This window comes from Cricetulus griseus, chromosome 7, assembly GCF_003668045.3.
Source record: "Cricetulus griseus strain 17A/GY chromosome 7, alternate assembly CriGri-PICRH-1.0, whole genome shotgun sequence".
Classification (NCBI taxonomy): domain Eukaryota; kingdom Metazoa; phylum Chordata; class Mammalia; order Rodentia; family Cricetidae; genus Cricetulus; species Cricetulus griseus.
In genome coordinates this window covers 10,666,423-10,689,335 of record NC_048600.1, presented here as the reverse complement: position 1 = coordinate 10,689,335, position 22,913 = coordinate 10,666,423, and the positions used below count along the sequence as shown (strand labels likewise).

The following is a 22,913-nucleotide window of genomic DNA, read 5'->3' as shown; positions in this document are numbered from 1 at the left end:
GGAAGCCGCGTTGACATTGAACTCCAGCTCGGGAACGCGCGTGAGCCGTGGGGAGGGGGCCGGACTCGTAGCTGCTGCGAACCAGCTCAGGCGGGGTGCAGTGCCGGGCTGGTCCCCGCCGCCGCCTGCGGGAGCTGCGAGCGCTGAAGCCATTCATGATTTTGGTGACGTTATTCTAAGAGTGGGCGAGGGGAGGCGGAGCTGTTCTCGGACAAGCCCCGCCCCCGCTCCTATAAATGCGGCTTCCCGGGCTCTTTGTGGGACCCGGAGCTCAGTGGAGAGTAGGGAGCTTCGTCTGCACTGCCGACGCCGCTGGCAGCGGGGCTGTCTGGGGAAGTCGGACCCGCGATCGCCCTGTACCCGCTCTCGGTTCTGCCCGCTGCTCTCTGCGCCCATCATCCTCATTCGGGACGCAGTGACCGTTTTGGGGTTTTTGTGTTTTTGTTTTTGTTTTTGTTTTTTTTAATCACAAGGGCGTGGGTCAGCCTCCCCTAGGACTTCATGTCTGTATATTTCCCCATTCACTGGTGAGTATACTGCGCCTGCGGTGGACGCCGGTTTAACTCCGGTGGTTGCGGGGCCCCGCAGCCTCCTAGTGCCGGCTCCGGGTGCGAGGCCAGAGAGTGGCACGGACACCCAGTGCTGGCTAACCCGCCGCCTCAGCCCCTGCAGGAGTCGACGTCAAGGTTGCAAAGCTGGGGGTTGGGGGAGGCGGTGCTGAGAGCATCCAGACAAAGGAAGTGAACTCGGAACCTTCACTTAAGTGGCGGCCAGAGGGTGTGGATATGGTGGCGATGGGTGGGGGAGAACCTGGGTCCCCGCCTGAAGCCCCCTAAGGAAACCCTGTCCGCAGAGGGTGGCAGGAGATGAGTCCTGCCTGGTGCAGGGGGCTCTGGCTCGCCCGGCCCCTCCCCTTTTCCTTTTTGTTTGCACGCAAGTCTCGACGTCGAAGACGGCTGCAGCCGGGTTGAGCTGATGCAGCCGCCCGGGTTGCAGAGCTTGGCGGGGGGGGGGGGTGAGGCTGGAAGACGCCCTCCGCACACGCAAGCCACAAGCAGCAAGGTACACGCTGCACCTTCTCAATCCCTGCTCTCCGTGGCCCCTAAAATCCAACGCGCCTTTGTGGAGGGCCCGGGTTGGGGAGGAGGGGCTCCCCCAGTGCCAGATTGGAAGAAGTCGGTCACAGCTGGGTGGGGGGCTGCAGAGGTTTGCCTCCAGCCGGGAAGAATCCGGTTGTGGGGGATCAGATCCCGGGAGGGACCTAGCTGCTGGGACGTGCGCGCCAGCTGCTTCTTCCTTCCTGCTGTGGGGTAGAGGAGGGGCGCTACAGGGAGATGAGCACCCGTGGTCCTGGAGCCCGCAGGTGCTGGCCTCAAAGAGCCGGTGCTAGGTCCAAGGCAAGCTCTGAGCCCAGGGAAAGTGGGCCCTAGTCACGGCGCTGTTCTGCTTAGCCCAGGAACTCTGAAAGTTCATGTTTCTCGTTTTAACTTTTTGGGCCCAGCCAACAGTTCCAAGAAAGAACAGAACGCCGCTAGAAACCTGGTCGCGGCCCTGTGGATACTCTCCTGATTCCCTTCTTTGGGGTTTGGAGGCATCATTTCCAGACCCGGGAGGAAACTGTGAAAGTCTAGCTTCTAAAGCTATACTTGCCCATGTCAGTCACCCTCTCTTAGTGTCTCTGCTTATCCCCGTCCCACCAGTTTGGTTTTGATTAGAGAGAGCACTGCGTTTCAAAAGAAAGTAAAATTCCCCTACAATTGGAGCTTGTGTACCCCCTCATGTTCAGACAAGTCAGGCATCTTATGGGTGAGGTTTTGAAGAGTGGTGGAGGTGTGCCCCCCACCCCCCACCCCCCGCCGCTCAAAATTCAATAAGGTAGATAGATGTTCAGAGCCCTCAGGGATATTAGCCCCCAACTCACCCATTAAGGCTTACGATTATTTTGTTCTTTAGCACTTTCTACGATGTCTGCAACATTTTCCCCTCCAGACATTAACTATGAGCTATGCATTGTTAGCATGTTGGTAATAAACAGAGCTTCTGCAACTCAGAGAGGTTCTATGATCTGAAAAAGATCACACAGCTCTTAAGTGGTGAGGGCTCTCAGAACTGAATGCTTTTATTGCTAGGGCCAAATACCATTTCTACTCTATCTGGTACAAAAAAAAAAAAAAAAGATTCTTGTCTTCCTGTTTTCAGAAATGTAGTCTCTCTAAAGCTCTCTAAAGCCTGCCCCTGCCTTGCTTTTTCCCCCTTTTAAAACCACGTACACAGGCGTGATAATGAAAACACTGGGTGTTGTTGTGAGTACCTGGATTTGGTAGGTATGTATTTGGCACTATGCATACTGAACCCTGTGTGTGCCCATGGCCTGTGCAAGGATAATAGACTGTTTGTACTCTGCTTAGAGAGTACAAAGTACTTTCACATGTCAGCTATTGGTGGACCAACTTGGCCCCTCTGGAAATTTCCTTGCAATCAGAATAGGTGTATCCTTCAGGCTTTTAATCCAGGGGGATGTTTTTCATGCTGGGAGCTAGTAGCAGCAGCTGCTAGGGCTACAGAAGGGGGTAGGATGGCAGAAACTTGGGGAAAAGCTGTCCCCTTGGGGTGGGGCATTTTGCCTAAAGGGGCATCAGACAGAGACAGTGAAGAAGGCTCCATGATTAGACTTTGTCTCCCTGAGGAGGCTGGCCTGTTGTTGTTATGTAATTCTACTGTGCAGTTCCCATTGGAAATTCATGGGCAAGATTCCTTTCATTCTTAGTGGAAGAATGACGGGAGACCTAAGCTGTGTTAGTTTCATAGAAACACACACACTCAACTACCTATCGTGTGTGTGTGTGTGTGTGTGTGTGTGTGTGTGTGTGTGTGTGTGTACTCAATGTGTGTGGTTTCTAGTTTAATAGAAAATCCAAGATTGCTTTTGTGTAGGGTTTGGTGGTGGGGGAAGGAAAAGTTGTGGAGTGGGGACTTTGACTGTCTCTGGAGATGAGCAAGCCACAGAGCTGTGGGTTTGAAGGTTGCTTCCTCAGGTGAAATTGTTTTGCTGTGAGCTGTTTGAGCATCTCTCATCCTATCTTTAGCAGTCCCCTGATCTCAGGGCCACAAAGTTGCTAAGAGGAGAAATGTGCCATATGTTGACTTCTGGTCTGAATTTCTTTGCAGCACTGACTATCTGAGATCTGCTGAGATGACTGAGGTGATGATGAACACCCCATCCATGGAAGAGATTGGCCTCAGCCCCCGGAAGGATGGCCTTTCCTATCAGGTGTGTTCAAACTTTTTAGGGCCTTGTGCTTTTCTCTGGGAATGGAAGTAAGCATGGTTTGGGGAATGCCAATATCACCTGTAAGAGTTTGAGGATCCCAGTATCACCTGTAGGAGCCATGTCACCTTGAGAAAGTCCTTGACTGCCAGTGAGCCCCGGTTTTTCATTTGTAAAATGAGGCAGCAGTGGTCTGAATCCTGTAGGATTGTGATGAAGAGTGAACAGGATGAGAGGGTGGGTTTAAGGCATTTATATATAGTGCCTGGGACACCTAGGGTCAGTAGACAATCACTGACATCATTATCTAGCCATCCTGATTCTCCCAATAGCAGCAGAACTCTCTTCTCAGCCAGGCCTTATGCAGTAAAAATGCAGCTGATGGGGAAGAGTGGTCTGATAGGAGAATCGCCACCTGTGTTTTCAGAGTGATAGCTGACTGGCAGGTTCAATGTTCATGTTTAAACTACACAGAGCTGAAGAGGACACTTTCTTAGGGATGCTGATACCAGAGTGTAGTGTAGGGATCATCCTGTCTAGTGGAGATAAATACAAACCACAGCAAAAAGAGAGTGGGAGGCACCCTTTCTTGCTCTTTAAGTGTGGGGAAACCTCAACATCACAGGGAAAGTGGTGGATATCACCTCAACGAGCAACAGAGCATTTAGTTACCTCCTGGAGAGACAACTGATTTTGGATCACCTGAGAGTCCCTAAATTGCCAGTTTTGGAGGAGAGAAGTATCTGTAAAAGAATATTTTGAGACCCAGGTATTATGTACAGTGGCCAGCCTAGGCAAGAGCCTAAAGTACAAAACAATTTGTACACATTAGTTTGTCCATTTTCTGCTGTAGCTCCCAAAGGAACACCCACCCACCTTTTATACTGAGGCCCTAGCCCAGCTCTGTTTCGAGACTTGGATCTCTACTCCTGATGGTTTTGATTTTCTGATGTAATCATGTCTTCATACTGGGCTAGTTCTGCTTGAGTGTAGACTTACTCCAGCTGCTTATTCCTTAGAGCTGTTTCAGGAACATTTCTTTTGTAGAGAATGAAACAAATAGAAAAGCTGGGATGGGTGCCATGTGATGGGAGGAGAGTAATCAAAGAGAAGCCAAGATAAAAGCTAAGGCTGGGAACATGTCTTCAGATACCAGACATGCTTGAGAGGTTCAGGAGGCCCTTTGTTTTATGTCAACACACCAGAACTCACTTGTTGGCTGCAAATAAGAATCCCAGGGGGTGAGAAGCCTAAGGGAAAATGGTTTTTCTAGGCTGTTCTTTCTTTTCCTGGAGAGGGACTAAGGAAAGCAGTAGAGGGCTCCATGACCAGGTGGGAAGTATAGAAGTTCCCAGGCCCATCTGCCCGGTACTTTTGGATACCAGTTTCTAAGCCTATGAGTCAGACTAAATGTCTTGGTTACAGGTGAGAGCATATTTCAGTTCCAGGTTGTAGATTTCCACTGCAGAATCTTTCCATCCAGCTGCAATTGTCAATATGTGTGTGCGTGTGTGCATGTGCCTGTGCCTGTGCCTGTGTCTGTGTCTGTGCCTGTGTCTGTGTCTGTGCCTGTGTCTGTGTCTGTGCCTGTGTCTGTGTCTGTGTCTGTGTGTGGTATTATTTTCCTTTAAACACTTCCTTAGTAAAGAGTCAGGCAATCTTAACCCTACACCCCCGCAAGCACATTCTAATAGATAGGAGCCTTACCACAGGTGACATGGAGGAGGGACTACCATGCTGGGTAAAGAGGACTGAATTGGGGCTGCAGTGGCTGGAGACAAACAAAAGCATTTCTGGCTTCTTATAGTGTCTGGACACCTGAAAAAAGACCCTCAAAGACCTTTCTTATAGCTCAGTTCCCACAGCCCCTAGGAAATCGACTTCTGTCCCCTGGGTGGGGATTTCTGCCCAGTGTCCAAATATCTTATCTGGAACTTCAAAGTACATCTTGACATAGATGATTTCAGAAAAGGCTCTTGGCTGTCTGGTGCAGAGAAAAGGGAAGGTTATAGTGTTTAGTCAAGCAGCATTTACTAGGTATTTTCTGCATTTCACCTGAAGTACTGGTTGCAGCATCCAAGGTCTGGGGCTTGTGGGAGCCTGCACACATGCATACATACGAAGCCTGGCAAATCTATGTTCAGGCACTGGTGATGCGATCCTACAGAGTCTGAGAAGTCATGAAACAGCAAATCAGCAAGGGCTGGGCTTTGAACCCAAAGGAGCGCCTTGAGGGGGTGATCCCCTCTCACACATGTAATTTACGAAGCTTCAGATGCCCTTTGGCAGCCTGTGTATGCCAAGTGTGGGGCTCCACTGTGATATGGTTTGGCAACTGTCAGCTGATGGGTAGTCTCTGGGCCCCCACAAAGCTGGTGCCATCAAATTAAAAGCTTTCCCACCAACGCCCTGGGAATTGGCTGGGCCTGGCTTTTGGCTAAAGTCTGTCTCCCTGCATGCTTGGGTTCTGCTTGGAGCTAAGGGTGGGAACTCAGTGCTCCGTTCTTGGCTTTACTCCTGAGGATAATAATAGCATGTGGCTTTTACTGAGACCTGCTTTTCCAAGGAACTGAGTAAGGGCTGGAGACATCAATCCCAACTTGGCAGATGAAATAGAGTCTCAGGCTTGTAATTTGACCTTGAAACAAGGTCATCATATAAAAGATCCTATGGTCTTGCAAGTCATTCCCCTACCTTCCAGACCCACGCTGAATTAAGCTTTCCTGAGTTCTCTGTATTGTATGTGGCCATTCTTTCAATGCCTATGCTTGGGGTTGGATTTTAAAGTTTCCATTGATACTGTGCTGGGTTTTCAGGATGTGGGTCCTGCGTTACCTTCCCAATGCCAGGTCTTTAATGGCAGAGATGCCTTGCTATCAGCTGTGTATCCTTTTCCCATTGTCCTTTCCTCACTCAGGTGCTTATATGCTTACAGAGCTGGTATTAAGGGAAAGGGCTCCTGATTTGGGAACTAGTCACCTTTACCTCTATAGTGGCCTCTGAAGGTATAGGCCAAGCCTATACCTGTCCAAGCTCTTAATGGGTATCCTTTTTATCCTCTGAAGGATTTGAGTTAGCCTTTCTACTATTGTCTAGAAATTTATATCGATAATACTTTACTGTTTTGTATTTTGGGACAGTCTCATGAATCCCCAGAGTAACTGAAGGTGACTTTAAACCCATAATCCTCTTGCTTCCAATTCTTGAATTCTGGGATTAGAGGCACAGGCTATAATGCCCAGTTATGTAGTGCTGGGTCAAACCCAGGGCCTCCTGCATGCCTGGCAAGTGCTGTACCAACACTGAGCTACATCTTCAGCCTCGAGTTCATGCCATTTTGTGAGCGTGTATAAAAATCTGGAGCCAATGTCTTGTTTTGTCTTCATATCCATCTGGAGAGTCATTCAAATAAGTGAAACCCACGTGGCACATTTATTTGGCAGGAATTATCACACCCCGTGGGGTGGGTGAGTTAATGGTTGTTAGAAAGCCTAGCACATTTAGCTCAAGCTGTGGGTGGCAGCAAGCTCTCAGAGCCATGTAGGAGGGTCTCCGTGAGGATATTTATGTCCTTGAGGGTTGTAGCTCCATCCCCATGCTGCATCTATGGGTTTCCCAGTCAGTCACCAGCCTATGGGACAGGAATGTGTGCCATCCAGTGCAGACCAATCAATGGATGCCTGGTGGAGCCTGCTCTTTCTATGGACTCACTACTGTAAGAATATGGTATATAGGGATGTGGCTTTTTCTGGGGATTTCTTCTCGAATTGACCAGCGTTCTATATGCGGAAGGTTTCCCTATGAGTTCTTATACTGATGAACCCCAAGGAACCCTGGCATTCTAGCCTTGCCCCCTAACTTCTCCTGGCACAATGTACATAGACTGCACTATTTTTCTCACCATGCTTAAGTCTATACATAGTTTAGGGTACCTTCAGATTTAAACCTGTCCCCTCTCAGCTTCTGGTCCAAGGTTGGATACCTTTATCTTTCCCTAGACTCCTTTCATTTTTATATTATTTATTTATAGGCAAGGTCTCTAGCTCAGGCTGGCCCAGAACTCTCTGTGTAGCGGAGGGTAACCTTGAGCTTCAGATCCTTTTACAAGCTGTGTGACCATGTCTGCTTTTGTGGGGCTGGAGAGCAAACTCAGAGTTGCATACATTCTAGCCACGCCCTCGGCCAGCTGAGCATACAGCCACAGCCCCTCCCAAGGCTCTTCTTTGGTTGGCATCCCCGTATTCCACCTGCTATTACTTTTGGCCATGCCTGCCTGGCTTTGACATCATCTCCCAGGCAGGCACTTGGGCTCTCCTTTCTAGAAGACCATGCTGGAAACCAGAAAGAGCACTTTCTTCACACGCCCCGCTGCTCCCATGCCCCTCCCTCCTCCCTCCCTCACGCCTTCCTTTTCATCTACAGAGTTAAGGCTTCCTGCACCTTCCCCATCATCTCCCAGGATAGAGAGAGACAGTGGTGGGTTAACCTTGCTTGTCACCTCTAAGTATCTTAGTGTCGCTCTGCCCTGGAGCGAGGACTGAAGGACTCAAAGAGTATGTGAAAGATAATATCCTGGTTCCATGGTCACCAGGAAATCATCTTTCACAAATATCACACTTTAAAAAAGCCTCAGTTGTCCCCAGAGAGACATAAAGCTAAAATGCTGAAATCCTGTGGCAGGAGATAGTCAGCCATAGACAGGACACATGGCTGTGATCATGGCAAGTTCTCTTTCTCCTACTTCTCTCCCAGATGAGATGTACAACAGTCTGTCCATTGGACTTAGAGCCTGAGTTGTCTCATCTGAGTGACACTGGCTCTTTCTAACCCAACACACATCTTTGCACTACAAGTCTTCTTGGTAGGCTAGTCCAGCACCTTCCTTTTTATGTTAGAAGCCGAGACACAAAGGTCATGTTCACTGTTGTGGAAAGTCCCTGGATTAGGGCCTGCGGATGGCTGGGATTGTTCCCATGGGAGACTTCTTCCCTACCCCCATGGGCACAACAGTGTATTTGTGCCTGGCCATAGAGAGAGCAGGCTTTTTTTTTTTTTTTTTTTTTTTTTTTTTCACAGCCAGCCAGCCGGCTGCACACTAGATTCATACAGTTTCTCTCAAAAGGCCTGTGTTGGGTCTGACCCTCCTTCTTCCCCTGGCCATGTGTTCATCATGCTGCAGAGCCAGGCCAATGTCTCAGAGTGCTCTTTGTTCCCAGTGTCCTACAAATAGATGCTTAATGAGTGCCGAATGATGGATTGGGCCCTACCTCTTCCCCTTTCCTGGGCTGAGACTATCTCCCTACCTTGGCAATCCCACGGTGAAACATTTTAACAAGATCAGCATTTCCTCCCAGTCAACCCAGTCTCTTATGCTGGATAGAAAGGAGGATTGTACTGTACTGTGAAGAGAAGGGACACATTTGGGTGGTGAATCTTGTGACTGAAGCCAAGAGCTATTCCTGGGTGTCTGGCGAATGTCCTGAGATGATCTTTCAGCCCTGAGTCTGAAATAATCCTTAGAGGATATGAAGACAGGACTTCATTCACACGGGGCTGCAGCTCTCAGGGGCTTCCTTCCTTTCCAGCCTGGTAAGACATAGTGCTGCCTCTTGCTGGCCATCTGCCCTTCCCGCCCAACAAGGATCTGTGTCAACCAGTCAAATCCTGCATCCTGCAGTTTGTCCTTGGCTTGCCACTGGCCTGTTGACTGCACAAACCCACCTCAGAAACACTGTCTGTCTCTGCCCAGAGTTTCTCCAAAGTGTTATAGAGGTAGTATTGTGAGCCTCAGGGGATAGGTGTGAGTTGCTTCCACCTCCTCCTACTTGTCTTCATTCATTACCTTGCACTGGGGCAATGTTTTTTGTTGTTTTGGTTTGATTTGTGTTTTGTGTGTTTTTTGTTTTGTTTTTTTAGGTTAGGCTCCGTAGTAGAAGCCTCCAACCATTTAGCTGAAACTGTGTTGACTGCTAGTTTCTTGGCCAGGGATTTTATGTGAAGTGGTGTGGACCAAGGCAAGACAGCATCACAAACTTGGTTGTAGAGGTGTTTGGTTCCTCAGGACTTGAATTCATCTTCTGCCTTTATTTGGAGACCATAAGCTACTTGCCGGTGACCATCCCAGTGGATGGAGCAGGTGTAAGTGCTTACAGTCCCCCAAGTTCCCCCTGTCACTTTACCATAGAGCTGAGATAGCGGAATGTTACCTGAGTACAGCAGGGGGCTTTAGTTTTTCCAGTCAGAGTGTTGTAGTTATAGGAAAGTTCTTCCTTCCCTCTTTGTCAGTCATTTCCTGTTTTCACTGATAAAGTATGCTTTTTTGTTATCGTTATGCTTTTCAAAACTCGGTGACTCCTGGGAGTTCATTTTCTCTTTTAATTTTTTCTAATTTTCACACATTAACCTGGCATAACTCATCATTTTTAACACTCCCGCCTCTTTCCCCTTCTTTTTGAGTGCACTTCATGCAGTCAGAATTTACACTTTGTTCTGGTCTTAAGTTTTAAATAACACTGGTCACCAGCATCATGGTGTCACTACAATTTACATTTGGAACTACCTAGTTCTGTCTTTCTTAGTTTTACGGTCTTGAGGGATTGAAGCTTTGTGTTTGCTCAATAGCTTTCCTATTGAGCTATATCTAATCACCTTTCTTTATTTTTGATTTTGAGATAGGTTCTTGCTAAGTTGACTAGGTTGGCTGTGTAGCCCAGGCTGGCCTAGAACTCTCAGCAATCCTCCTGCCTCAGGCTCCCTAGCAGACATCCACCACTATGCCTTGGAAAAGCTAGAGTTATATCATGAGGCTGGATGGTAATTTGTTTCACTGTTGTCTTCTTGTTGAAAATTTTAGGTCATTTTTTTTCTCTTATACTGAGATAGTTTACATTAAATTTTTAATGTAAATCATAGTGAATAATTTATATTATTTCTTTAGAATAGTTTTATGAGTAGGATTTCTGAGTCAAAGATCAAAAGTGTGGATGGATGTATATGTGTTATCATGATAAAGATATTTATTCTTCATAGAATGTAGCAAAGTAGACTAGTCCAAAGAGGCAAGACCTGGTCACATTCCTAACCCTGAAATAGTTTGGTTTGTTTACTTTCAACAGTTTTCTGTGCACATTTTTCAATGCATAGCAAATCCTTTTCCATTTAATTTAATACTGTGACTACCTATGTTCTTGTCACTTGGTTTTCTTTGTAAAACAGTATTTCACTCTATATGTATCACCACTTATTGCTGGATGTCTAGGTTGGGGAATTTTTTTGCTCTTATGATGAATCCTGCTCTGGACATCATTTTTATGTAAATTTCTGTACAACCCTAAATTGCTTCTTTGGAATAAGTTCCTGGAAATAGAACTACTGATCCAAAGAGTTCCAGCAACATTAAGCTTCTTGATTAAGCACCTTAAAAACCTCCCACAAGGCCCTACCTACTCCAACAAAGCCACACCTTTTAATAGGGCCACTCTCTATGAGATTATGGGAACCAATTATATTAAAAACTACCACACTCTATTAATGACCTTGAAGCACCATGTAACCTTGAGAAGACCAGTGCAATTCTACAGACCCATGAAGTTTGGCCAAAGGCCTCCTTTGTGTTAGGAACCATTTGGGGGTCCCTGGGTTTGGTTTGCCTCATGGGAAGTTCTTGTAAGAAACTTTGCTTCTCTGGATGTTAGGATAGACTGAATACTTACTTAAATACTAAATTTAATAGTTGCCTTGCATCTATCCAGCACGTTTGCAAGACTTCTTGTCTATATAAGCAATGTAGGCCAGTGTTCAAGTGGGGTCCAATACTCCTGTTGGGTTTATGAAAATGTCAGTGCCTTCCGTGTCTGCCAATGGCACACACTAGTTTTCTCTTTCTGTAGTGATAGAGTTTGATTTTTAAGCAAGTGTGTATTAAACAAGTGAATAAAAAAGGCACACAACATATACAAATATACGAATATAACGGAAACATGAGGTGGTGCCGTGTGGCTGGCAGACACCTGTTCTCAGGAGTGGGAAATTTTGCAGCATGGTTCTTTATGGCACTACCACTGGAACTGGCCATGAAGGAATTTGGTTTCTTCAAAAGTTTAGTTCCCTCTTTTGTAGAAATGCTATGACAGTTAGTGTTCAATTATGATTTCTGTGTTCCTTTGTTACTTACCACCTGAAATATGATCCATTGCATCTGGGTGCTTCCTGGCTGTTTCTCCAAGCACTTTGGTATTAGAGGGGATCATGCCAAATCACTTCTCAATGATGCCCTGTGTAGACACTACTTTGCATCTTACAAAGTGTTAAGACAGAAAGGCAGCTGCCCCAGAGGGTCACAGAAACTCCAGGGAGCATGAAAACAGGGAGGAGTCTAAGGAAATCTGTGCCCTCACTTTAGCTTCCTTCTGTGGCTTTGTACAAATTACTATTCTGAAGGAATGCCTTCGTGCTCTCTCCCTGTTTCTGTCCAGGTTGTCTTTTTGTCTCTTTACAAGGGAGATCCACTGGCTATGGGCTAGAAACTTTAGGGGCATCAGAGAAATGGACCATTCAAAACAATGTGTCCAGGTAGTCTTGTCCCTTCACAATAAGAAATTTATCCAATGAAAATTAACCTCTGTATTTAATAATTACTCGTGATACATTTATTGATCAGTTAGGCACTAATAGCCACTTGAGCCAATATAGAAAATTTGAATTTATAAAGCCTTAAGGTCATTGGACTTTTTAAAATGTCAATTTATATACATAATAGATCTTTTTGTTGGAGGGAAGTATGCAAAAACCAATGGCAAAACCTTGGAAATATAAAAGAATATTAAGAAAATATTCAGTCAGGTGTGGTGGTGTGTGTGTGTAATCATAGCTCTCACCAGGATGTTACAGAAAGATTATGGGTTTGAGGCAAGCCTGGGGTGCTCAGTAAGTTCCAGGCTAGCCTGGGCTGCATACATGAAACACTGTCTAAATTTAAAAAAATAAAACAAAACAAGAATAAATCCCATTTAGAAATATAGTGGAAATCTAGTTTCAAGTAGAGAAAGGAATATTATAAGGTTGACCTAGAAGCTTACTTATGAGTGTTTTAGTAGAAAATGGTTGATGTGGAATTGCTCTCATTCTCATAATACACTGAGTATAGCTTTGCTTTTTGTGTGTGTGTGTGTGTGTACTGGAGCTTTTTGTTGTTTTTGTTTGTTCTCTTCTTGTTTTTGTTTCATTTTCTGTCGAGGTCTCACTATGCAGCCCAAACTGGCCTGTAACTCATTGTGTAGCTTGGAAAGGCCTTAACTCTGAACAACCTCCTTACTTCCTGAGTGCTACATATATGAGCATGTATGGCCATGCTGAGCCCAGTGCTGAGTATACTTAAAAGAGCAGTATATTCATCCTGCTAACATTTATGATACAGCAGGAGTGCTTGGACATGCAAAATGAGGTGCAGTTGTTCAAAATTCTTCTAGTGATTATGTCAACAAAAAGGTATGCATACCTACACATCCTCTTACCCCTTCTCCCAGAATAAGAGCTGCAGTACTGCGGCTTCTGAGTGGGAGGCAATTTTGAGATTGGACTAGTCATCTTGACATGAGTCCTCCTCTAAAGTCACATGGCATTGGGTTACCCAGGGGTCCTTTGGGCAGCACCAGGAACACAGAGCTCAGAAGCCCTGAACTCAGAGGCATTCAAGACATCTGGATAACTATCGTCCACTGTCAGTTGTGTTATCTGTGCTATCTCAGGCAGCTCTTGTCACCACTGTAGGCCTCAATTGCCTCATCCATAGTAAGAATTAATCTCTATTAATTTTGTTGGACAGATGAATCATGACATGAAATCCTGCTGGTACTAGATTGTCACATAGGTTTGAAAAGCTTTTCTCTCTGGTCCCCATATTAGCCTTGAGATATTTGAAGGTACCTTTGATGTTTTACTCATCTCTTTTCCAGTGTTAAAGAATATGTTGTCTTCAGCCCTGATTTCCCTGGCCATCTTTCTGAGAATGCTTTTTGTCTCTAAGTCAATGGTTCTAAACTTTGGGTTTCAGTTTGTACTTTAAAAAGATAATTTATGAGCTTTTGTTTGTGTGTGTTATGTCTTCATATTTATTGTTTCATGAATTAAGCAGATTTTTTCAATTTTTACTTAGTTTATTTAGAATAACAATGAAACAATTATATGTTGATATAAATAATAGTTTTTCATAAAATAACTGTATTTTCCAAAACAGAAAATCTTAGGGAGAAGAAAAGCATTGTTTTTACATTTTAAAATCTCTCTTATGTCTGGTAAAATGGAAGATAGAGAGAGTCTTATGTGCGTTTCCCATGAGTAAATTCGTTGCAATATGTGTTGGTTGAAGTAAATGAATAAAATCTGGCTTATGCAGATTATGCAGTTAGGAATGGGAGAAATATTTTCACATCTTCTCCAGACTGTTTTTGGTACATCACCAAAACATAAATGTGGTAGGCTCTTTTTCTTCTCTTTCCATTTCTTTTCCCTCCCCTTCTTTTCTCTTCTCTCCTTCCTCCTCCCTATCCCTCCTCTCCCCATTCCCTCCTCTGATTTCCCCACCCCTTCTCCCCTGACATTGTTTTGAGACAAGACCTCAAGTGACCTAGGCTGGCCTCCAACTTGTTATGTAGCAGAAGATGACCTTGAATTTCAAATCCTCCTTGCCTCCAACTCCCAAGGGCTAGAATTACACATTCAACAAGTGATAGTTTATTTTTATATTATTATTATTATTATTATTATTATTATTATTATTATTAATTAATTTATTTATTTTTATGTTATGTGCATTGGTGTTTTGTCATGGGTGTTGGGTCCCCTGGAAATGGAGTTACAAACAATTGTTGGCTGCTATGGGGGAGCTGGAAATTGAATCCAGGTCCTCTGGAAGAGCAGTCAGTGCTCTTTATTTCTGAGCCATCTCTCCAGCCCCCAAGTGGTAGTTTCTTAATTGTTACGTGTTTTCTGATGAAACCTTATGAGTGAACTTTTTGTGCTCTTACATTAAAATTTATTAGTCGGGTTTGTACTTTGCTTGATTCTTTCCCCCATATTCAGTTTTGTAGTGTATTACACTGATCATTTGGAAATTATTGAGATCTTCCAAAAGGTGACACATTTCATTGTATAATGTCAAATTCATTGCAATGTCACATTGTGCAATATCAAAAAACATTTAAATTAACATACTAAAATTTGTTAATTTCACCACTGGCCTCATCAGAAAGCCAGCAAGTATTAGGAAGTTATCAAACTCATGGTGGCTGATACAAATTTTCCAAAACTTTAATTTGCACTTGAGAGCTCTATTTTCTTTTTTTTTTTTTTTTTATCATTGGTGATAGATACCATCAGCCATTTCCCTTGAAACTACAGGCCACTTTTTCATTTTTGAGAAATTGTCCATGTTGGAGTAACCATAGTTTGGTTTTCAGTCATTTTTCAAATACTATGGTGGTCCATTGAAAAAGTAACTAGTTTAGCTGGCAACTCAACCATGAAAGTGCTTTTATTAGAGATAACCCAGGTACCTTAGTAAGCAGCAGAAATGCTTTACTTTAACTTTGCATTTTACCACCCCAAATATGGAAACATGATTTAAGAGTTGTTATTGATGTTGTTGTTTGTCTTTGTTTTAAACCTGTGAGGTGAGAGATAATAAGTGATGACAAGTACAAATTTCTGGCTGTACTTGTGAAGGCGCCAGCAGTTTCAGTAACTGTGGCTTTTTATATCATTAGTGTAAGTGTCAACACAGTGTAAAAAGCAAATGGAATCTGAGTAGTATTGAAAATATTTTATTCTCATCTGTGCTTCCTTTCTGAAAGGATCCAAACGTGCCTTCTCTAGACAGAACAGATTGTGGTTGAGGAGAACCATAAGCCTTTTTATGGTACCCCTAAAGGTGGGTGGGTCATTAGCATTGACTTACATCTGGAGCAAGGCAAGTTGATGTGGTAATGTATGGCACATGTAGTAGCAAGTAAAGCCTAGCAAAGCCCTTAAGGCAGGATAGCAGAGTTGCCCTAGGAAATTTGAAAGAGTGTTTCCACTGAGGGATGACTGTGGAAGCTGTAAGGTAGGGTTTAGGGAGCATGGTCCTGACAAAGATGCCAGGGTTTTGTCTCTAAAATAAAGAAGGGAGGATGATTGAAATGGCAGCTAGGCCAGTCTGGGCTTTCTGAGACAGGCGGTATAGTCATGGGCCATGTGTGCTGTGCTGATGGAGGAGGATGGGGAGAGGAATTGGGAAGACTGGACAGGAGACCCTCTTCTTTCAAAGGGTAATGATGATATACATATTGGATAAGATACAGATATTTGAAGTCATCTATGCCCCAGAGAACTTTGCAGAAATCTCTAATATTTCAGAAGCTCCATCTGTTTCTGGGTCCAGTGTTATCAGGAGCCATTAGTACTAATTAATCGGAATTTGGAACCCCTGACTTTCAGGATGGGTGTGTGTCTGAGAGATGTTTATGAAAGATGGTGTTTATCCCAAGGATTTCCTTTTCCTTCCAGATTTAAGGCTTAGGCGCTTAAGCATCTTTGATCTGAAGGAAGGAGGTTCAGAGTTGTTATAAAGGCCAAGTGTCTGCTCAAGTGCCCTGAAGGATTAGACGCACCAGGGAAGGACAGGGCAGGGTGAGCCTAGCTGTCCTATAGCCTTGGTTCAGAGAAAACTTGAAAGGTGAGATGGACAGTACAAAACTGGATAACATTTAGGTTTCCCTGAGACCTCTGTTTGTTTGGCCTTCTGCCTCTGGGAACCCCTGTGCTTTTCCCCAACCACTTGCTACATTGCAAAGTCAATAAGATGCTAATGGTGCTAATGACATGATAAGATAGCAGGAGGTCAGATTCAAAGACTTGTAGTTCTTGCCTTGGTATACAGTTTAAGGACCAAAGAGCAGAGTACATTGTTCATCTGAATTAACTGCTGCTCATTCATTCCACCCTCTGCAGAGCAGGATGCTGGGCAAGGTCTGCTTACTGTGGCATCCCATCCCCTCTTAAGAAGGAATAAACACACAAGGCAAACCCATTGTTGTTCTCAAGGAAAACTAAGAATCCCAGGCTTTGGGAATCTGGGGTTCAGGAGGTATCAGACTTCTCTGGGTGGAGGTTCCTGGAGCAGGCCCAGGGAGTAGGGACAGGGGCTTCCTATGTCTTCCATGGAGAGAACAGGGTTTGATCAAGAGAGTGGTTTCCATCCCAACTGGCTTAATCCATGTCATAATGGCTCTGGGACGGAGGCAGTAACATCACAGGTCTTTCTCAAAAGAACCAGGTCTGGGATTTGTGTGTACAAACCCAGAGTGTAGTTCATTTGCTCCTGTCCCAAATGGCTTTCCAGGCCCTTGCTCTAAATGTTCCTCGGGGGACCCTTGCTCTAATTACCAAGGGCTAGCATTAGCAATGTTAAGAGTTTCCAGAGCGTGCTCACACATACCTGGGTTTTACTCTTTCCCAAGCCCTGTACCACCAGCATTAGTAGAAATCCAAATTTATAGAGGGGGAGAGAGGAATAAGCTGGCTGTATATCAGGACCCTGCACCCTCACCCAATAGCCCTGCAGAGTACAAACCATGTCCTTACTTCATTCAAGGGGCTCAGAGAAATGAAAGTGACCCAACCAAAGTCACAGAGACATTAAGAGTAAAGGGTTAGGTAAAAGCCAGACTTTCCAAACCTGTGGTTTACCTGTAAGAATCATGATTCTTTTCCATAGCCGGCTTGGAGTTTGTTCTTTGTTGCTCTCTGCAACTGGAGAGGGTAAAGGGTTACTGTGTGGTTTTGTGCACAGTGCCTTGGGGAATTAGCCTGACTCTTTCTCCCAGGCCTTCTGTCCTCCTTCCCACCCCAGCTTCTTCTGCTGTCTGCTCCTCCCCAGCAAAGAGGAGCAGGGTATCCAGGGCTGCTGGTGTCTCAGCTTGCATAGCTGGTAATTAGTCCTTTGTGTCCAGCTAAGTGCCTTTCATCTACTCCACCTGCTGGTGTCTGCTTTCCCCATTAGCATCTCCCAGCTCCTTGCTGAGCCCTCCACCCTCTTTGTGGCCAGACCATCTTGTTTTTCGAGATGGTGGCCGTGTAGTGCAGACAGGGAAGGGCCACAATGACTAGACTTGCTCACATTTTCCATGGTAGGTGCCAGGCAAGTCTTTCTTATCCCCACCCCAGAGGCAGCTAGGTTTAGGTCACCTGGCTTAAAGACAGACAGCTGATAGCTAGGTCTCCAAATTTGGGGCCTTTGGAGGCCTAGTTTTGTCTTTCAGTTCCTCTCTGTTCATGAAATGGGAGCTGGCTCACCAGCAACTCTCTAGCCCAAGCAAAAGGTTACTGATGAATTCATGGTCTCTAGAAATCTGGCCTCAGCCCCATAGCTCTCAGCTCTGAGGCCACTAGCATTGGTCAGCCAATCCAGTAGTTTCAGCCTCCCTTAAAACCCTGTTTTCATTGTCCTTATAATTATGTAGCTTGAGTACAGTAGCTGTTGGAATTTTCATTAAATTTGTGTTTATTTAAGTCACATGTAAAATTTGGCCACCTTTCAGGGGTTCAGTTAGCCACCCATGACTAGTGGCCACTGGGCACAGAAAACGTTTTCATAACAGCAGAGCATTCATTTGGACTACACTAGCCTTCACAGCCAGAAACTGCATTATGCTGGCACCTAATTTACATAGTCCACCTCCTGGATCATCCTAAAACTTCACCTTTCAATGGAATCTTCTCAAGTTCCCAAAGTGCCGAGACCCATTGTAATGAGGGGGCATCTGGCAATGGTACTTCTGCAGAAGTGTCCTCTGTGAAATTCACCATCACCAGAGCTATATGACATGCCTCTCATGTAGGACTCAAGATGTTCTTAGTGCATGTGTGATTGACAAGATTCTATTCCATCTGCATAGGTGGGAACTTGGTGCTCATTAGTTCTGTCCATGTCATCATGCTGGGCCTGCCCATGTGACAGCTGGTTGTGGAGGACAGTGATGGCAGAAACAGGAAGAGATAGGGCTGAAGAAAACCCAGGTGACTTCTGGATGCTTCTACACTTGCCCTGCTGGGCATGAAGGAGCCTCCTATAGCTCTTTCTGAAGAGCCTTTACTGTAGAAGGATTTTCCAGTTGTTTGTTTGTTTTCAACCCAGAGAAAAGACAGGGCAATTTGGACTTGAAGTTTTAACCAGAAGCAGTTTGTTTCAGGAAGAGGGGCATTTCTTTGTTCTCTGCAGGTTCTACTGGGCAGCCCGGCATGCAGTACAGTGCTTGCCTACCGCTCCAACCGTACCTGTCATGTGTTTGGCAAATCGAACGAGTTCTTTCTTCTTTTTTTTTTTCCGTTGCCTTCCCCACCCCATCAAATTGTAGGTGCAACCTCTCATTTTTCTGCTGCCTAGATGATTAAAAACCATGACTTAGTGGAAAAATGTTGACCTCCTCAGGGTCAGGCTCTTAAGCAGCTGTCGGAGATAAGATTGTGCTGGCAAAAGGCTCAGAAACACTTTGTAAGGCTTTCTGTCTTTTCCCGAAGAAACAAAAGAAGCTGTTCTGGTGCAGGATGTGTTTTTTTTGTTTGTTTGTTTGTTTGTTTGTTTTGTTTTGTTTTGTTGTTTATTTTTGGAGAGAGCTTAGCTTTCATAGGCACAAATTTGTGTGACCTGATAATAAAATAAAATCTCTGATGGAAAGATTAGAGTAATTGTTATAGTGATTTTTTACAAATACAAGCTTTGTGAAAGTGTTTTTTTTTTTTTTTTTTCCTGAGCTGAGCAGTGGTGGTGCATGCCTAAAGTGCATACCAGCACTGGGGAGGCAGAGGCATCTATGAGTTCAAGGCCAGCCTGGTCTACAGAGTGAGTTCCAGGACAGGTTCCAAAGCTACACAGAGAAACCCTATCTTGAAAAACAAAAAAAAGTTTGTTGTTATTGTTTTTCCTTTATAATGGTTCTTGCTTTGAGCCGCTCACAGTGCAAACATCTTTGGTAACTACCATAGTATCAGTTGTCACATGCTCAGATTGCCCCCCAAAGACTTAAACACCTGGCTGTGGAGCTCTTGGTATGAAAGCCATTGATTGTTATTATTTCCATGACTGTGTTAATAGAATTGCTTCCTTCTTGGAGAGTGGAGACCTGTGGGAATGGCTGTGAAGAAGACATCATGATTTGAATTTTGCTTCTGTCTTCAAAGCATTGCCTCACTTATATATTTACCATCTTGGACCCATCGAGTGTGTGATGAGCAGAGCACTTCATTTCTCTGGAGGAAAAACTGGGTGGAAGCTTGAGAGGACGTGATGGAGGTCACACAACGGATGTCAAGGGTGTAGTAAGGATCCAGATTGTGTGGCTCAGTCAAGTGACCTCAAATGGATACTTCATTGAAGGCCTGTTGGCATCTGAGTCCCAGAGCAGCTGATTTCTAGAAATGTGGCCTTCATTTTCTGGCTTTAGTGATCGACCACTACCTATTTCATACAGTTCTTTTGAAGACAGAGGTCCTGCTCAGCAATGGCCTCATCTATTATCAGTCAGCATCACCCTTCTAGCTTGTAGTAGAATCAGCTGTTCTGTTGCTGGCCTGGACCACCTCTAGTCCTTTCTGTTATTCGGTGGCTTGAGTGTCATTGGAATCAGGCTCTTATGTCTCCTGGCCATTCCACAATCTATCTAGTGGAATGAAGCAGGTTTGTTGGTCCAGAGGCTTCTTTTTAGCTCCCACAGCTACGTCGAAGGTCCAGAAGGATGAGAGTCTGGACTGGAAAACTTGGAGCTTCTGTTTATTGGACAGTCATCCTTGTCCACAGGCTGGAGCCTACATCAGCCAACAGGACAGTGAGGACCTGAGTCATGGTCCCCTTGGTCAATTTTCCACCTGGGAAGCTAACCTGATCATATGGACCCTGGTATATCCTAGTTGAGGATGAGGTTTGAATCCTGGTTCTGCCTTGTGACTATCAGAGTCCCAGACTCTTGCTATCCCTAAGGTGGTAGGGATGTCTCAGTGAAGTGATAGACATCTGGTAGGCCTTTGTAAACTGAAGCATGATTTCCACCCACTGGGGAGCATCTGCATCACACAGCAGAGCTCATGCATTGAAGGTTCCTCATGTCCTCACCCCCAGGAAGGGCTCAGCTCCATAGAGGTGAACAAAAGTGCCCCCCCCCAAGTTTAGCTGATCCACTCTCCACTCACACTTGTTAATGTGAATGCTCCATGGAGTCCAAGGGCAAACATCAGAGTGGGTGGCTTAACAGGCAGGAGACAGTGGGCAGCTTCCCCTGGCCTACCTAATTAGCTGGATCCAGCCCCTCCCTGGTTTGTTTTCCTTCTGGCTGCTATTACCATACTTTTTATGAGCCCTTTTAAGTCTTTAATGATGCATGCTCCTGCGGCTGGCTTAAGGCTTAATCCCAAGCAATAGGCCTTTATTGGATAAATGGTTAATAATCACCGGTCTGCAGGGACTGGGATGCTTTGTGAGGCTGTGATTCTCAGAAGCTGCACATGGCCTGTGAGTATATATAGGGAGATCAGACACCCCGGGAGTACAGAACTGAGGATGGATATGAACTTCTTCTACAGTCTGGGTACAGCAAAGCCAGCAGCTTCCCAGGATTTCTCCAAACTGCAAACATCTCTTTCCATCCACTTGAGTTTGACGTGAACAGACTGGGTGACCTTCAGTGAAGTCTCCTTTCCCCTCAGGGGCCTGGGTTTCCTGTCTGTCAGACAAAGAGGTGGGAGGAGATGGCCTTGAAGGTGCCTAGTGTCAGTGATCTGGTGAGCCCCAAATTTCCCAGACCAAAGCTCTTCTCTCCTCTTGGGTGTGTCACCGAGGGCTATGCATGGCAAGGGACCAGCATCCCAGAGGATTAAGTACTTAGCTACTGGGCAAAGAATTGGGTCAGCTGTAGTCACAGGGCAGTATGTGCAAAGGGAAGCCAGACTTGGCTCCTAGTTTTATAGCCTGGCTCAGTGTTTGGTTCGGTCGGCACTGGACAGAACCCACAGTGGGCATTAATAAATGGAACCTCTTCTATGGGACTCTGGAAGGAGATGCAAGTCCTCTAGGTGTACAGCCGGCAGGAAGCCAGGAGGTGCTCACAGGTGAAAACAAAGGAAGGCTCCATGGATTGTGGTCCCAGCTAGCTTGTGACTGGAGGCCTTGCCTTCATCTGAGTTTGGCCTTGACTTGGCAGTTGCAAAAAGATCCAAGGGGGTAGGTGATGCAGGAGCGTGGGAGCAAGCACACCTGAGCCTGAGTCTTAGTTAATTTCAGGCTAAAAGGGCCTAGACAAGGAGTTTGCCCACACCTGGGATTTTTTAACATAATGTGAGCAATACTTGCTTTTGACTATGTCAGTTTAACATGATGAAGAGCCTGGTTGTTTATTTCTTCTAGGCACCAGTAATTATTCTGGCAGGAACATAATGTTTTTGTGTCTGTTGTATGAAGTGGATTGTAGGCATAAAGAGCTTATTCCAAAGCAATGCAAGGACATGATTTTCTGTTCTTTAATCTAGAAGTAAAACACTATAAGCAGAGTTACATCCCACCCTTTTGTTCAGTGGTGTGGTCCCCAAATTTTTAGCTTCAGGATTAGAAGAAAAGTCTGGCCATGGAATAGTTTTCCCTAGAACGTACTCCCCTAACTCCTTTCTTACACCCATAGTGTCTAGACGGCAGAATATAATCCTTGGAAGATCTCTCTCTCTCTCTCTCTCTCTCTCTCTCTCTCTCTCTCTCTCTCTCTCTCTCTGTGTGTGTGTGTGTGTGTGTGTGTGTGTGAGAGAGAGAGAGAGAGAGAGAGAGAGCACACGCACACACGCGTTTGCACATATAAAGAAAGAGCCAAGTTTCTCTTTTCAGATATATATGTGACCAGATGTCTGCTTTGTTCTTTACATTTTCAGATCTTTCCCGACCCATCAGACTTTGACCGTTGCTGCAAACTGAAGGACCGCCTGCCCTCCATAGTGGTGGAACCCACAGAGGGAGAGGTGGAGAGCGGGGAGCTCCGGTGGCCCCCTGAGGAATTCCTGGTCCAGGAGGATGAGCAAGACAACTGCGAAGAGACAGCAAAAGAAAAGAAGGAACAGTAGAGTCCCTGCAGGCTCACCTGGGTCATGCCAGCCAGAATACCTGAACTGTTTTTTCCCATGGTGATGGAAGAAGAGAGTGAGCCACAATCATTCTGAAAAATGTCAAATGAGGCTTCTGTTTTGCATCTGAGAATCACCGAGTCGGTTTTCTTTTCTTGTCTTTTTTTTTTTTTTTTAAATATGTTGAGCAATGGAGTCCTCTGACAACTTGCAAGGCTGAGAAAGGAAGCTGCTGAGAACAGGGGTGTGGGTGGGGGTGTGGGGAAGGGGTGCTGCTTCTGAGATCCCTATCTGAGCTTTAGTACCAGAGGCAGTGTGTATGTGGTGGTGGTGGTGGTTCTGGCTGGGGGTGGGGTGTGAACAAATGAGCAAGAAACATTTGGGGTTAAAAAAAAACAAAAAACAAAACAAACCCCATATTTTAAAAGAGAAACTACAGCCAGGAAGTGCTTACCAGCATTTGCTGTGGCTGCTGGGTCATCTGACAAACCAAGTTTTCATCCCCAGCCTTGTT

General features: G+C 45.3%; 1 protein-coding gene across 1 annotated transcript; it reads left to right on the top strand.

Moving 5' to 3' along the window:
- The first annotated feature begins 230 nt into the window (after positions 1-230).
- On the top strand, positions 231-22,529 carry Lbh (LBH regulator of WNT signaling pathway). The gene is made up of 3 exons (XM_027424408.2): positions 231-527; positions 3,169-3,271; positions 22,211-22,529. The coding sequence occupies exons 1-3, from the start codon at positions 502-504 to the stop codon at positions 22,397-22,399; spliced, it is 318 nt and encodes a 105-aa protein (XP_027280209.1). The 5' UTR covers positions 231-501; the 3' UTR covers positions 22,400-22,529.
- Positions 22,530-22,913: the final 384 nt, after the last annotated feature.